Source organism: Vidua chalybeata, chromosome 6, assembly GCF_026979565.1.
Source record: "Vidua chalybeata isolate OUT-0048 chromosome 6, bVidCha1 merged haplotype, whole genome shotgun sequence".
NCBI lineage: Eukaryota > Metazoa > Chordata > Aves > Passeriformes > Viduidae > Vidua > Vidua chalybeata.
In genome coordinates this window covers 21,624,141-21,639,652 of record NC_071535.1, presented here as the reverse complement: position 1 = coordinate 21,639,652, position 15,512 = coordinate 21,624,141, and the positions used below count along the sequence as shown (strand labels likewise).

Below are 15,512 nucleotides of genomic sequence, written 5' to 3'. Positions count from 1 at the left end.
TTGTTAACAGATTTCTGCTACTGCAAACTATAAGCCTCAAAGAGTTCCAGCCATCCATCAGGTAGAGGATGTTATTCAGCTTAGTTGTAGGACCGAATTTTCTTTCATCCTTTTCTCTCTCCACCACCTGAAATTAATGATTAACTTTTACTGATTGCCAACAAAGCAAGGTAGAAAGGAGGGAATACTCAGCCAGTCAGAATCACATGGTGGGAAAACAGGTCTGTTATTATGGCCACAGTAAGATGAGGTAGGGGCAGTGCACACTCCAGACTTCTCCTGTGGCAAGGTGCAGCAGATGGGGACAAATATTGCTTAGGTTAATTATTGCCTGCTGCTGTTGTTGCCCTGGGTAAAGGACTGCATGGCATAGTGGGGAGATGAGCAAAAGGCAGCAGACCCTGGAAGGAGCATCAGGACGGGGTGGCAACCCAGGTTTCAAAACTGTTACCTGGCTTATAATATGACAGCAATCTTGGCTTGCAAGAAATGCATTAGCTCCCTATAAATCACCTGAATATATTTATTTTATAACTCCGTCATTTTACTCCATTTTCTTTTACGGTGTGTAGGAAGAGGAGTCTTCACTAAGCAGGATTTCTTTTCTGTGACAATGCAGCCTTGAAAAGCAAGCTGAGCCTCTCTCCTCTAAATGGAAAGGATCCCTGAGGTGAAAGCTCCCTTCAAACCAGGTTACTGACATTTACTTAATACCGTCTGTAGCAGGATTATCATTAAAGCTGCCCAAAAACACATTAATCTCTCTGGATCCGTCCAAGTGCTGGATTGTAATGGCATTTAATCAGAGAAGGCTTTGATTTCTAAAGACAAGTGCAAACATTGAAATATCTGCCTGTGGAACAGTTACTTATTCATGTACAAGTGTACTTGTACACTATAGTGTAGCTGAGGCGGAGCATACAACTGGGATATTGGCAGCGAAAGGGAAATCTGGAGAGGGGAGTTACCAAGAATGACCTGGCAAGAATTTTAAGGGAAAACTAGAACATGGCAGGGCTAAGAAGGGGGCATCTGGAAACGGGGCTCTTTCTCCTTTAAAGCACAATAACATTTGCAGTCTTGGTTGGGAAGGTATATTTGAAAGAAGTGGGTAGAGCAGGGAAGAGAGAAAAATTAGACTGAGAGGCTCTCAAGGGGTTTGTAGCATACTGTATACAGGAGGAAAAGAAGGGCAGCAAGGCTACTTACAGCATAGATTTTTAAAGAAGATCCCAAATGACACAAACATTCCTTTTGTATCCATTCTGATTATACCTGATTCATTTGTATTTGTATACAAATCTTAACATTATCTTTGGTCTGCCACATGGGTTCTCTGTGTCCTCTTCGTGAGTTCTCTGCCTGTCTCTGCAGAGGCTGCTGTATCAATGGGCTCTAGGACCTGTGGAGCTTCCAGATGTGCTCATGGCATATGCTGTATAGCCTCAAACTAACCAGCCAGCTCAGGTAGCCAAGTGAAGAGTCCCCGTGATCAGTCTGATTTGCTTTTGAGTCAGGGAAAGGAAACGATGCCATGTACTTCAGCTTGCTAAGAGCCTGGTCACGAGCCATGGTTGATTCAGAAGTCAGAGAAGTGTTTTGTCCAGCTGAGAATTGAAAGCAAACAGCTAAGGTACTTAAGATGAGCTAATGTGTGCAATTATTGCCATCTGTTACTCCATCCTACTGTGTTGTTTTCCTTCTTTCTGTTACTAAATGGATTCTGCACTGAAACAGTATCTCTTAGCTCGATAAAGAGCCCAGTACCTTCCTGTAGCTGTTGGCTTTGCAACTTGAAATATGCTTTCAGTGTGGGATTTACCCTTCTGCCAAGAGTCAGGAGCCCTAGCTCTGTAGCTGCTAAAATTTAAGTGGGATTTCCCAGGGTGGGATCCTTTTGTCAGCAGTGGAAACCTCTCATGTCTCAAGTATTTGTGCTTATAACACTCAAGTGTTAGATGAAGCAGAGCATAGAGAAGAACACTGTTTCTAGGGAAAATGGCTATTCTTGCTCTTTGCACTTACTGAGTTAGTCTGGGGAGAGGTTTCTTTGCAGATTCTCTTACATTTCATCTTGTCTGAAGCTTAGTGAAATTCACAAGGCACTGATAAGCAGGAGTAGTGACCTCTGGTATTTTCAGCTTTTGAACTGTTCACAGACACCAGGTAAAAGAGTTAAATTACACACAGACCTGTTTCTTACTGAAAGTTGGTATTGAGCATCGATGTCAATCAATTGCTTAAGACTCAACAAGATGCTTCATATTAAATCCAAGGAAATACAGCTGCATTTAAAACCAAGGGAAATGATCCCCATGGTCATTTTGGGTCTGGCAGAGATGCAGGAAACAATAAAAAAACAATGACTAGTCTTCTCTAGCTGTGCCCTTTTGAGAATCTGTGCAAACTTGATGAGTTAGTCCCTCAGTTCCCTGGGTGGGTGAATCAGAGTATTTCTCCCCACTTACATGCCATGGAAGATGGAGCATTGAGCATGAAAATAATTTCCTGAGTCCCTAGCAGAGAATACAGGGCATGCTGGGAGTGCACTCCCAGTATCTTCAGGACATCAAGTGTCTTCAGACATCATCTTGCTGTGATGCTAGATAGTAATAGATGCTGCATAGTAATAGTACTGCCTAACAAAGCACTTTTGATCCTCACAAGTGGATCACAGAGTGTGAAATCAGATCTCTTGTGGCCAGCCTAATCTACTATGGATCAGAGCAGAGGCAGAGAAAGCTTCAAATTGTGGCTATTCTCCATCTGCACCCTTTGCTAATTTGACACCAGTTTAGTTGGCTGGAATTGCCCTAGCAGGATTAAGCAAAACCTTAGACAATGGCTGTAATAAAAACAATGAAAGCAAGCAAAAACCCAATACAGTCTTCAATCCAATTAACCTTCGATTAAGGTTCCAAAATCAATGCTATTATTTTGGCCGGAGGAGGTAATATTGAGCCCTGAGAAATGAGCTGCACAACGACCTTTACTTTTAATGAGATCAATAGAAGTTAGTGTCGCCATCTCTTAAAATAATTGGCAAATATTACAGCCAAATTAAGGCCAGAGACTAGTATCTGCTCCTGATCTAAAGAGACAGTCACAGATGGAGGTGGGATTGGAAGGGATGATGCCCTATCAGGCAGTTTCATCTAGGACTTACCAGGGGCAGGCAGTGAGATCATCTCTACAGGACCATGACACAGTATTTTTTTCTTTTCTTCTTCACGTCAGTTAGAGGCATAGAGCCAGAGCCACTCCAGCTTGCTCACAAGTCCAGGAAAGTATCAGTGACTTTCCCCAGATAACCCAGGCTGGTTTGTTATGTTGCATTATATCATGCTACCCATGAGCATGATATATTTGCTTTTTACTGTAGGAATACTTATATACTCAAATTTGCTTTCATTCTTTCTTTTCTGAGAGGTTTCTTGCTAACTCTTGTGTATGGGTGTTTTCAAAGATACTCACTTGTGATGAACTTTCTAGATTTTTTACTGTCACGTTGCTCTGTCAGTGGGTGTGCTGATTGGTTGAGGGGGAGAGTTGCATAGAGGGTCAAGGGTGACAGGTTGTCTAGACTTTCAAAACTGATAGCAGCAACATATTCTGGCTGTTTACATATACAAGAAGAAATACATTGCTGCTGGTACCTGCACTACAGCTTGGGATTCTCTGACTTAGTTGACAGAAATGCAGTAGCTGTACTTGTTAAAATATTTGGTACTTCAGATATGACTCCATTAACGAGAAAAACTGGGGATTAGTAGGGAAATTGCAAAGTAGGAAAGAAACTCATAGAGCAATGAGATTTGCTCTTCAAACAGATCTTATTAAACAGGTTAGTGATAACCTCAACACAAACAGAACTGTATCAAGGAGATTGTTAATGACACCAAGCTGGCAGTTCTGACATTGTAGAGGAGGACCAGAGTAGCAGTAGCACTTGCTGGCCTTGAGGACTGAAGTGGTAGAAAGGAATAAGAAGGAGCAATATCAAGTGAAAAGTCAGATTGAGTAGGTAAAAAGCACTTCATGTGCTTAGGTTGCTCTGAAGTCCAGCTCTTATACGTGTATCTGTCACTCCATTGCTTGACTGTTGTCAGCCACCTGTTTATTCCTCAGGTCTGTTTTTTTTCAAAATGAAAACATTGGGCTGAAAATGCGTGGTTTGCCTGACATGATGTCATGGTCATGTCACATAATTTGGCAATGGCAGGTTAGTATTTGCATTGACTGGTAAGACCACAGGCTCACTTGGTGACTGTAGTCATCATGTTCTGCTGCAGCACAGACAGGCAAATTTAACTTCTTTTAGGCAATAACACACCTGGCAGTAGGCGAGGACATGCCTCTGGCCAGACGCAGAGCCTGATGTCATCCTGCTATATCAAGTTAAGCTCTGCTTGCTGATCAGCATAGTTTTTGTTCTTATGAGTTACACCTAAATTATGCCATTCATGATTACACCTGCTTTTTCCTGGTTGTACTTCTTGTAGCACATACAGAACTAGAGGTGCTTATGCTTCCTTGCTATTCAAACCTCCTAACTGGTAGACTGTTCCTCCTCTGCCATTCCTTAGCCAACTTTGGAATCTTCAGCTCTTTTAATCTTTATCCCAAGTAAATGCCTCCTGCATCCTGCTCATTTATTTGCTTTCTCTGAACTCCCTCTGTGTAGTCTGCATCTCTTGAGTTAATGAGGTGTCTGGAAGTGAATGCAGAATTCCAGGACTGATTATTATTTTTTTACAGTGTGCAGCAGAGCTATGCTGGGAGACACTGGTAATGATAAAGACCTTGTTTTGTTGGATGATAAACAGGGAAAGGACTGATGACCTCTCTGTGTCATAACAAAAAGCCTGTGTGTTAACTGTGGTCTTTGCTTCTGTAAATCATTGCAACCTTTTTTCTAATTTGTGATGCACCTTCACCCTGAGGTCTTACATAGCCTAAATGCATGCTGAATTCCTCCCTTCTCCTGAGCAGAGGTTTTCATAAGTCTGTTTTCTCATTTCAGCTAGCCGTGTTCTTCCAAAGTGAATTCTGTAGTTATTATTTATCCAGTGGCCTTCTCAATAAGGGTGGAATAAGGGCCTGAAGTGACAAGGCACAGTACTGAAGAATTAATGTATATAAAGGTTTCATGGTTTTTTTTCCTAAACTTTTTCTGAAGAAATGTGAACTCCCTTTGTCTGAATTATGATGATAGGTCGCTATTCACATACTACACTTTAAGACCTAGAAAGTAAAGCTTCCTATTTTGTTTAGAATTTGACAGTATTGTTGCTTTCTATCTTAATTTATTTTGTATCCTATTTTAGAGGTTTGACAACAGACGAAATTATGTGAAAATACTTTATTATGCAGCACAGCTCCATGGTAAATTTTTTCTGAAAGTGAAGACTGTTTATATGCTTGCATCATAAATCCCTGTAACATATCTTCTCCATGCTAATGAAATAGTACAGAATACATTCATATGTCTTAAAGAAGTCATAAAGTTTAGTTGAAGATACTGGAGATACTCAAGGTTGTATGTTGGGGAATAGGTAAACATAAGAACAGCAGGGAAGAGTGAGAGGATGGGGATCTTGCAGTGAACGTTGTCTTTTACCCATGACCCAGCCTGACAGTCTGAGCAGAGCTATGACCCCTCTGTTTTCATGGGAGGATGGGAAGATGGATCTCAAGCTGCTTTTGTGTTGCATTATGGGCTGCAAGAGGCTATGACCATAGATCTGTTTAGTTGCTTTTCTGCTGATGGTGACTCAGGAGGGGGGACCATCTCTGGAACATGCAGCCATATCATAAGATGCTGTTAATGAGGGTGGCATGGATAACCTGGTGAGAGGCATTTTTGTAGGCTCCTAGGATATTTGGGTTTGGAAGGGAACCTCAGGAAGGTTTCTATCAAATCTCCTTCAAAGGCAGGGTAAGTTATGAGGTGAGACCAGCTTACTCAGAGTGTTAGCCAGTTTGGTCGTTAAAACCTCTAAGGATGGAGATTGCACAACCCCTTCAGCCATGACCAATCAATAGATTTGCAGAACTGCCAGCCCTTGTCTGGACTTGCGTTCAATGGCTATGAGGCATCACGTTGGGCCGTAGATTGTCCCCAAGTCCTCATCGTCTAAAATTCTGTGTTTTTCCATGCCCTTGGAGGACAAGCAGCTGAGACAGTGAGGGTCGAGTGTGGTTAGCCCAGTGTGTGCACCAGTGACAGGGTTGATGCTGTGATCAGTCAAAATGTTTGAGTCCATACCTTCTGGTGTATGGGTCCCTGGGAGGCTTTGTGAATGAGTTATGTGATGGGTTTAAAACAGACTATTTGGCATGTCCTTGGACTGTCAGCAAGGGCTACTCAGCTCTTATATGAGATCACAGCACCTGGTACTTTGGTCCTATCTAATTTTAGAGCTTGCCAATCACGGAAACTTTTAAGAGTCACTTCATGGCTCTGGTGATCTCTGCTGGTGATTCAGAAGGAAAACATCACTCCACTCAGTCAGTACTTAAAATAACACATGCATGGTGTTGGGGAAGCTGCACTAAGATCACAGGACTGTGCTGTTCTGTCTGTGTGGTTGATTCATCATGGGGTGGGCCAGCATTCATGTGATTCAGCAGTGGTTCCAGGTCCCACCTGAGGGACAGAGGATGGCTTCACCAGATCCTACCACTGTCCCTGTTGGTATGCTGCAGGAAGGGTTCTTGTTCTTTTTCCTCATTTGTAGTTACTTGGCCACTATTCATAGTGAATGCTCTTCTCAGAGATGGCCACATTTCAGAGGTGGGGAAAGCAAGCCCTTTCTTGTCTGTCTGGTTTTCTGCAGGATGAGCTGTCATTACTATCCCTGTTACCTCTTCTACCAGCTCTGCTTATGGGGACAGCTGCCAGTTTGCTGCTTACAGAGTGTGTCTGGAGATATGCTTGGAATAATTTATAACAACTGTCTTTTAATTGCTTGTTCAGCACTCTGCTATGGAGCACGGTGCCTCTTGGGATGGCAGGGAGGGCTGGTGGTGGGATGGCAGGGCAAGGCTGCTGTGTTAGTGCATGACAGGGGATTGATCTCATGCCCTGGGGATGTTTGCTTTCTCCTAGGAGGTTTTTAACTTTAATAACATCTCTTGGTGATAAGGAGCAATAGTATGGAAGGACACAGCAGTGACAGGATGTTTTAAACAGCTTTTCTGTGCTTCTTCATCTTCACAGACATTGCAAATCAGATTAGTATGCATCTGAGGAAAGGAAGAGGGAAAGTGGGGGACAGTGTGACGGAGGGAGGGGAGAGGGAACCCATATTCATGCTGGTGGGCAGACTGACTGGCTGAGTCTCCCCTCACCCCATCTCCACCATGTCCAGCTGCCATCCATGGATGGAAACACCTGAGTCTTCCTCCAAGCAGTCTCACCCACCCCAGCAGCAATTTCCCTGCCTTCCCTGTGAATACCTGTCTGCTACTATCTGCTGTCCCACTTTCCTCCTCATTACCAGAAACCCCATTCCTACCCACAGGTACTATCTCTTTTTTTTATGCTAGACAAGTGTCTTTAAATAACCTGTGATCCCACGAACACCTTCATGGTGTTCCCTGCGTGGATCCTTCCCTAAATGCCCTGGACCACCCTGCTACATGTAGATGCCAGCAGCCACCATGTGCCTCCATCAGTGTGAGGAGCTGGAGGAGCTCTGCATGGGGATATGAGCACATACAGACCCTTGCTTCCTGGTTGCCACACAGAGGCTGCCTCCCCTCCCTGGCAGCCACCCTACTGTGGGTGGCAGTGTGTGACCACCTCTTGTCTCCTCACAGATCTCTCGCAACTTGGGGAAGCTTTACAGTGAAATGATCTTTGTGAATGGCTTTGTGCACTGTGACCCACACCCAGGCAATGTGCTAGTGAAGAAGTGCCCAGCCTCTGGCAAGGCTCACATAATTCTCCTGGATCATGGGCTCTACCAGGTATGTAGGTATGAGGGGCTTCTGGGGCCCTGTGAGGCTGCCTTTGGGCATCAGGCTGCAGCCTTTCCCCTCTAAGCACATATGAATATGTTTTCCCTAATACTTCCATAACGCTCTAATGATATTTTTGGACTCTGAAATGGAGGATAGGGCACAGGTAAGGGATGGAAGACTTCTCCCCCTGTTTCCTGTCCTCTGTGGGCTTCTGGGGACCATGTTTCCCTTCCCAGGTGCTGAGCGAGTCATTCCGCATGGACTACTGCCGCCTTTGGCAGGCCCTCATCAAGGCTGATATGAAGAGGGTGCAGAAGTACAGCCGGCGGCTTGGGGCAGGGGATTTGTATCCTCTCTTTGCCTGCATGCTGACTGCCAGATCTTGGGAGTCTGTCAACAGGGGCATTGACCAGTCACCAGTCTCTGCCAGCGAGGTAGGTCTTGTGTGTCCTTCCCTAACGTGTGCCCTTGCTTCTCCTCAGTACCTTTCTATGTTGAAATCACTTGCACCACTGATAGTACAGCAGCGCTGGGCAACCTCTGGCAGCTCTGTAGCAATTTCTGCATTGATAGCTGATCTAGAAAAAGCCAGGACTCCTTCCGCAATATGTTTTATAGTGGCTGAATTTAATTTCCCAGATTCACTTGTCATGAGCTGCTTAAATTTTGTATAATATTTTAATACCTAAATATTCACTGTTTCTGGCTGGGGAAACATTAGTGGATTGTCCTTTTCTTAAAAACTGTTGAATGCAGCTGTGCAGGAAACCATCAAGGAGGTTAGGATAAGGTACAGGAGACATAAAAGTTTAATGGGAAGACATGAGAAGGATAATGCATTATCACTATTCATGTAAATGGCTATCAGCACTGATATAAACTCCTAAAAAAACCTGGAAATTACCTCCCAATCAAAAACCCTATTAACTTGGAGTCAAGGTTGCTTAACTGCAGATCCTGTCAACTCAATCACTACAAATCTGGGAAATTGCCATTTACATATCCACATGTGCTGGGATCCTTCTCATGCCTCCTTGCACACCTGATACACACAATACCACACCTTAAGAATAGTAGCAGCCCTGCCAGTTGTGCTGTTTCTAGAGGAGAACATAAAGTGATGTGATTCAGCCAATGGATGAGTGTCTGTAAGTAGAAGTGTGTTGTATCCTATGGTTTGCTTTTATCTGCACACATCTGTAGTAGAGCGGATGAAATTCATTTAAGTAGCATTATAATATTGTCCTATGAAATTATTTTCTAAAAGTTCCCTCATTTTGATGGATGTGGCAGAATTTGCTGTACTGGCTTGCCATTGTCTGTAGCAATGAGTAGGTCAGATATCTTGGGTAATGGACCCCCTCTCTCCCAATTTTCTGAGGTAATTTTCTGCACATCAGAAATAATATAATGACTATCTAATAGATCTGTGCTTGATCTGGTGAGTTCTGGAGCTGGTAGCTCCAGAAGAAAATTCAGCGGTGCCAAAGCAAATTGGCACAGCACTGACTCCAATACTACAAGGCCAATGTTGAATCTGAGTTAGTGAGCAATGTTTATTCCCAACTTGCTTGTGAAGGTTATACCAGAGGTGTAGCTGCAGCTACATGGTACCCTGTGTGTGCTAATGAACTTTGTCATTGAGTTGAATTGCGTGTATGGAACCAGCTCTGTTGTCTTTGCCTACATGACACAATTAATGCTGAAACTAGATAATCCTGCAGCAGATAATGGGGAGCTGAGCAGATTTGCTGTGGCATTAGGAAATGAGCTGCTGCTTGCCCTTACTTTAGAGGTGAATTTGAAAGATTTTATCAGCAGCAAGAGCTGAGTGCTGTGTAGGCATGTACCATCAGTGCAGAGCTCCAGAGAGTGTGCCTGAGGATGTATCAACACGACGATAGCCTGTGAGACAAGGAAACAACCTTCCTGAAACAAAATCTTATCTGTAGTGCTGTACTCAGTCTGGGACTGGCTGCATCTTGAGACAGGTTTGATGAAACTGGGGCAAGTCCTGTAAGAATCTACAAGAACTAGTGGCCAAGCAGATGCAACCCATGGGGTAAGTCTGAGCAAGTTACGTCAGAAAAAAATCTGGAAAAGGCAGGTCAGGAAGAGTTGTAGAAGTGATTTTCTAGTTTCTTAAAGAGTGCTGCAAGCAGGACAAGCAGTCATGGGTTTAAATTCAGCTAAACATGAGAAAAGCCAGATCTAGTGGCAGAGCAGTGAAATGCCAGTGCAGATGGTCTGGGAAGGTTTTGATTCATGTTACTGGAGAGTTTTAGGTGCAGGCTGGGCAAATGTAAGAGGGTTGCCATAGGTATAGTTGCTTCTGCCTTAAGCCAGGGCCAGGCAGCTGATTTTTCAGGATGGCTGCTAGCCTCATCTAATCTGATTTAATGATGTCTTTTGCTGCATCCTGCAGCAGCCTTAGCAGCTGCAGCCAAAGGGCTTTTCTCAGGTCCTGAGGCTTGGCTTATTTCTTCCTCTGCACACAGTCTTTGCCCTTGACAGAAAGTGACAGTTCTGATGACTGATCATGTGGTTGTTTTGTGATGTGGACAAGCAGCTGGAGCTAAAAATAAAAGAAATAGAAAAGAAAACCTATGTCTGGAAAATAGTGTAAGCTCTGCAATGATGCTGGCTGGGGAAAGGGATAAGAGATAATCAGGGAGGAATTTTCTGCCAACAAATAATAGAACAAAACAACCTTTAGGAGGGCTAAGCATCTTCTTGCTGAAGCCTTGTGTATCTGGTCAGTGATGGAGGCAGGAAGACACAAAGATTGGTTTGTCAGCAGCAACCATTGGTGGTGTGTGAGCTGTGTACATCTCTGACCATCATGACCTGCACACTCAGTTTGTGCAGGTCTGTTCCTTTAGAATAAGTTTGAAGTTCACAATGTGTGAGTGTGAGATCCCACGTCATGCAATATAGGCCATCCCTCATTCCAGAGGAGAGAAGGCTTTAGAGCTATCATGTCCCACAGAGGAGCCTCCTTCCTTTATGGGAGCCTCCTTCCTTACTGCCCCCCTACATGTGTCCTCCTGGATTTTGTAGATTTCAGATGTTCCAGGGACTTGTCTTTGGGATTCATGTCATGGCCTCTGTAGGAAGATGCATATAGGATCAGCTCCCAGCTACACTGGGCTACATTTACTGGGATGATGAGGGAACTCTCAGATCTAAAAACATGAAGAAGAGGCACTGCTGACTGTTTTGCATGCTCTGGTAGCTTGTATTTGGAGAGGAGCTCATCTTAAATGGCTCAGGCTGTAGTCCCTAAGTTATCACAGAATCACAGAATAATGAGGTTGGAAGAGACCTCTAAGATCATCAAGTCCAACCTATGCCCTAACACCTCAACTAGACTATAGCACCGAGTGCCATGTCCAGTCTTTTTTTAAACACATCCAGAGATGGTGATTCTACCACCTCCCTGGGAAGACAATTCCAGTACTTTATTATTCTTTCGGTGAAAATTTTTTTCCTAATATCCAACCTATACCTTCCCTGATGTAGCTTGAGACTGTATCCTCTTGTTCTGTCAGTTCTATCACTGGATTCTTTCAGTAGGCAATGTGTTGGAATCTGGAGAACCAGAGAAAATGAAGGATTGCCTTGAACTTACACTATTTCCTTAATTATCTGCTACTGGCTGCTGTCATACAAGATATAGATCTAGATCAGACAGATGATAATTTGATGATTTTTGATCTGTTGGGTTAACATGATGCTTAATGGCATAATTTTTTTCTTACCTCTGCTGAATTGTGTTGAGGACAGAGGACTAAACTAGGCCTTGGAAATGGCTTCATCAATGTCGCATAGAGCCATGAGTTGCATGGGGCAGTGAAGAGCAAGCAGCTTGGTTGTCTTTGCAGCATGCCTCCACCTTCCTGAACAATTCTGCTACCTGCAACTTGGCTAGTTTTGGGGCTGATGAGGTGAGAAGTCTCCAAGGGCAGTATTGAGGTGTGGTTGCTGCAGGCTGCCTAGGACTGAGAACCAAGACAGCAGTGAGTAGCTGTTCTCCTGAGAGGCTATTAATCCTGCCAGTGAGGGGATGGGTCCTTATCTCACCGAGGGGTAGATGGGATATGGCAAGAGTGATCTGTGCAATGAGTGCTGTGCTCAGTGTCTGCAGGAAAGCAGGACAGAGCTCTGTAGCTTCTGGCCTACTGTCATAGTCTATTAAAACACTCTCTTCCTGGCAAATCTCAGCTGCATCTGGACCTGGATTTCCCATGTACTCTCACCTTCTCTCTCCTTCCTCCCTGACATGACCTGGCTGGCCACAGGACATGGAGATCCGGTCCAACGCTGCTGCTTACTTGCCCCAGATCACCCAGCTCCTCAACAATGTTCCCCGCCAGATGCTGCTTCTGCTGAAGACCAACGACTTGCTAAGGGGGATTGAGTCAGCCCTGCACACACGGGCCAGTGCCAGCTCCTTCCTCAACATGTCTCGCTGCTGCATCAGAGCTGTTTCCACGTGAGTCTCTTACCCACGCATCAGAGGCCAGAGAGGGAGCAGCAGGAGCTGCAGGACAGACCCTGACATGGTGGTCAGATCCAATCAAAAGTTCACATGATAAGGCAGAATCCTGGTGATGGGGCAGGTCTAAGAACAAATTAGAAAGTCAATCTGTAGATTATGTCTAGTGGTTGTCAAGCAGGTCCATGGTGACAAGACAGGGCTGAGGTCAAGCAAAGAGGTCAACATGTGAGTTGAGGTCCAGGCCATGGGGCTTCACAGCAGGGCATGAACTGAGGACCATTACTTTTCCAGTGTAGCTCAGGCAGGAACTGAAGGTGCAGGTCTGAGATTAACTGAAGTTCCTGGGCCTATGAGCAGAGGGTTGGGGCTAGTCAGGACCATTAAGACTTATTAGGGCCCCACTCAGGGAGCCTGACAAGGCTCTGACTTAATCTCTTGACCTATTACTGTTAGCTCTGGATCTCTTCCTCTCATTGTGGTCCCACCCCTGCTCAGTTACACATCTCAACCTCTGTCTGTGCTGTTCTTACATCCATCAGCCTCTCCAGAGGACAAACCTGTCACCCTGTGGCTGGACACAGGGACAGAGTTGGAGGCCTTAGGTTAAGGGTTTAGAATTTTTCCCCCCAGAGGAGGGGAAGGGGCTTCTTGCCCATTACAGGCATTGCCACTGGGCAGTATTTGTGAGTAGCATAGATCTGAAAGTTCACTGCAGCCTGACTGAGGGGATTGGGCTGACTGAAGATCAGGCTGATGCTCAAAAGCCAGGAACAGGAGTTGTGCAAGTGATTTCCTTCTGTGAATCTTACAAATCAATGCACTTCTGTCTCAGATTGTTCCTCCTTGTAGATGAAATAACAGTTATTTCTTGGGCTGATGAGGGACCTATGAATCCCAATTAGCCCCTGCTAAAAAAGGTGGAGAAATACTTTTCCTGGAATCTGTGTGTCAGGATTCCTGGACTCTTAAAAGTGTGCTACCAGGAAAAGCAATAGGAGTATGAACCTGTCTCTGTGAGCTGAGGTGAAGCTGGGCATAGAAGCAGAGGAATGCCATAACCCAGGATCACTACACACAGTGGGAAGACAACTGATTTCTCAAGAGAGCAGGCTGTCTCTTCTGCCAGATTCATTCTAAGAAAGGTGGTCCCCAGCTCCTCAGAAGCACTGCTTAAATCCTTGCTTCCTGGAGAAAATCCCTGCTTCCTGTGGATTCTCCAGATGGGGGATATTGCCCACCCCTGGGGAGTGTCAGTTGAGCGTCAGAAGATGTAGGACAAGCCTCCTTCCCCCTGGGCTGTTTCCTGCTGGATCTAATGCAGCTGTTTCTCTCATTCTAGGTACCAGCGGAGCAAGAGCCACTCGCTTTACAGGAGGGCCCAGATCTCACTCACAGAAGCCCTAAGCCTGTGGCAGATCAACTTATATGAACTCTTTCTGTGGCTGAAGGGGTCCCAGCTGGGGAACTGGGTCATTGCTCTCCTGAGACGGATGCACCATTTCATGTACTGACGTGAACTGGTGGGAGAGGCCCAGGTGCTCCCTCCCTCCCTTCTGCTCTCCATGGCACATTTGCCTTTCTGTCTATTTCTGTCTATTTTTGGGTCTTACTCCACATTACACACTGCACTGTCCTTTTCTTTTACAGCATTAGCTTCCTCTGTGGCACAGAGAGGTTGAGTTGGTACCAGAGCCCTATTGTTTTGTGGTTTAGGAAAAGTGGGTGCATGATACCTTGTGCCAGGAAAGACAGGAAAGGATACCTTCTTTCCTCATTTGTGCAGGTTATATTCCACTCAGATTCTAGTGGGATTGTGCTGGAAGCAAATGCCTCTTTGACACTTTCTTAAACAATATTAAAGAATTTTAGAGAATCCCAGCCCTACCTAGAATGCCTCAAAACATTTCTCAGACTCTCAGAGGTGATAAGTCCCTTTAAAATGCAATAGGGTTTATATTAGTTTGTGCAATCTCCTTAGTCAGATTTCTGTTTAGGTGTGCAGAAGGTTTCTCAGAGGAGTGAGACCTTGTGGAAAGCTGTCAGTAGGGTTTTCTCTTCCAGCACCAGAGAAAGAGGACTCAAATGGTGAGAGTGGTGGACTGGGAGTCCGAGTTCCTAAGGTTCATCTCCAGTCCTGTCAGCAAGTGCCTCTGTTTTTGGACTTCTCCTGGCCTGTTTCTTTTCAGGTAAAATGGGGGAAGGGGACAGTGATCTTGCCTCTCTTCTGAAATTCAGGGAAGGCAGTAGGAATGACAACTCAGGGCTCTGAAACTGCTGGTAATGTATATGTACTGTACAATACTTCCACACAACAAAATAAATGTGTCGTATTGAAGACCTCTGGGGGAGGGATGCTTGGCTGTGCACTAGAGTTGTTTGGGCCTCTAACCTAAGTCCTGTTTCCATTTCTCCACAAGGGAGTGATGCCAGGCAGTGCCGCCAATTCCTTATAAGCAAAATATCCACTTGGTCTTTTCTCTATCCAAGAGGTTTGTACCACATCTGAGTCCTCTGGTACTGCATCAGATGTGTGTTAGGATAGAATGGAGGAGCAGGCATCTTTGTGCTGGGAGGACACCTCACACCCTTCTGTGCCCAGATCCACGCTGAGCCTGCCTCCTCCCTGCCTGTGGGAGTGCACTGCAGCACATCTGTGAGATGTCACCATCTCCATGCCACAGTGAGCATTTCACCTTGTCACTGCCTGTGACATTTTACTGCTCTGGTCTCAGACAAAACCTGCCATTTGCGTGGTGGTGCAAGTGACAGGTCGGATGGCTTTGACTCTGCAGTTGTGGGACAGCTACCAGAAAGTCTCACCTAGAGGTCTGCTTTCTGTGAGATGTATTTGAGATACTGGGATACAGCTCTACTGCTTGTAAGAATTCCTTTAGCCAGGAAGGGTGGATGGAGGTGACTGCTTACATCATCTCAGCTTTTCTCATAAACTATCTTGGTGAAAGGAGACGTGAAGGACAGGATGGGAATTGCCGTCTACTGTCAGGAAGCTTGCTAAGCTGAGGGTTACTCAGGCACCCAACTG

General features: G+C 45.0%; 1 protein-coding gene across 10 annotated transcripts in view; it reads left to right on the top strand.

The window, feature by feature from the left end:
- ADCK1 (aarF domain containing kinase 1) overlaps positions 1-14,791 on the top strand; it is a 73,396-nt gene extending 58,605 nt beyond the window's left edge. For all 10 annotated transcript variants that reach the window (XM_053946612.1, XM_053946615.1, XM_053946613.1 and 7 more), the window contains 4 exons: positions 7,825-7,974; positions 8,205-8,402; positions 12,270-12,463; positions 13,809-14,791. In XM_053946612.1, the coding sequence (XP_053802587.1) occupies positions 7,825-7,974; positions 8,205-8,402; positions 12,270-12,463; positions 13,809-13,980 (714 nt within the window). In that variant the 3' untranslated portion in view covers positions 13,981-14,791. The remainder of the gene's footprint in view (positions 1-7,824; positions 7,975-8,204; positions 8,403-12,269; positions 12,464-13,808) is intronic.
- The last annotated feature ends 721 nt before the right edge of the window (positions 14,792-15,512 follow it).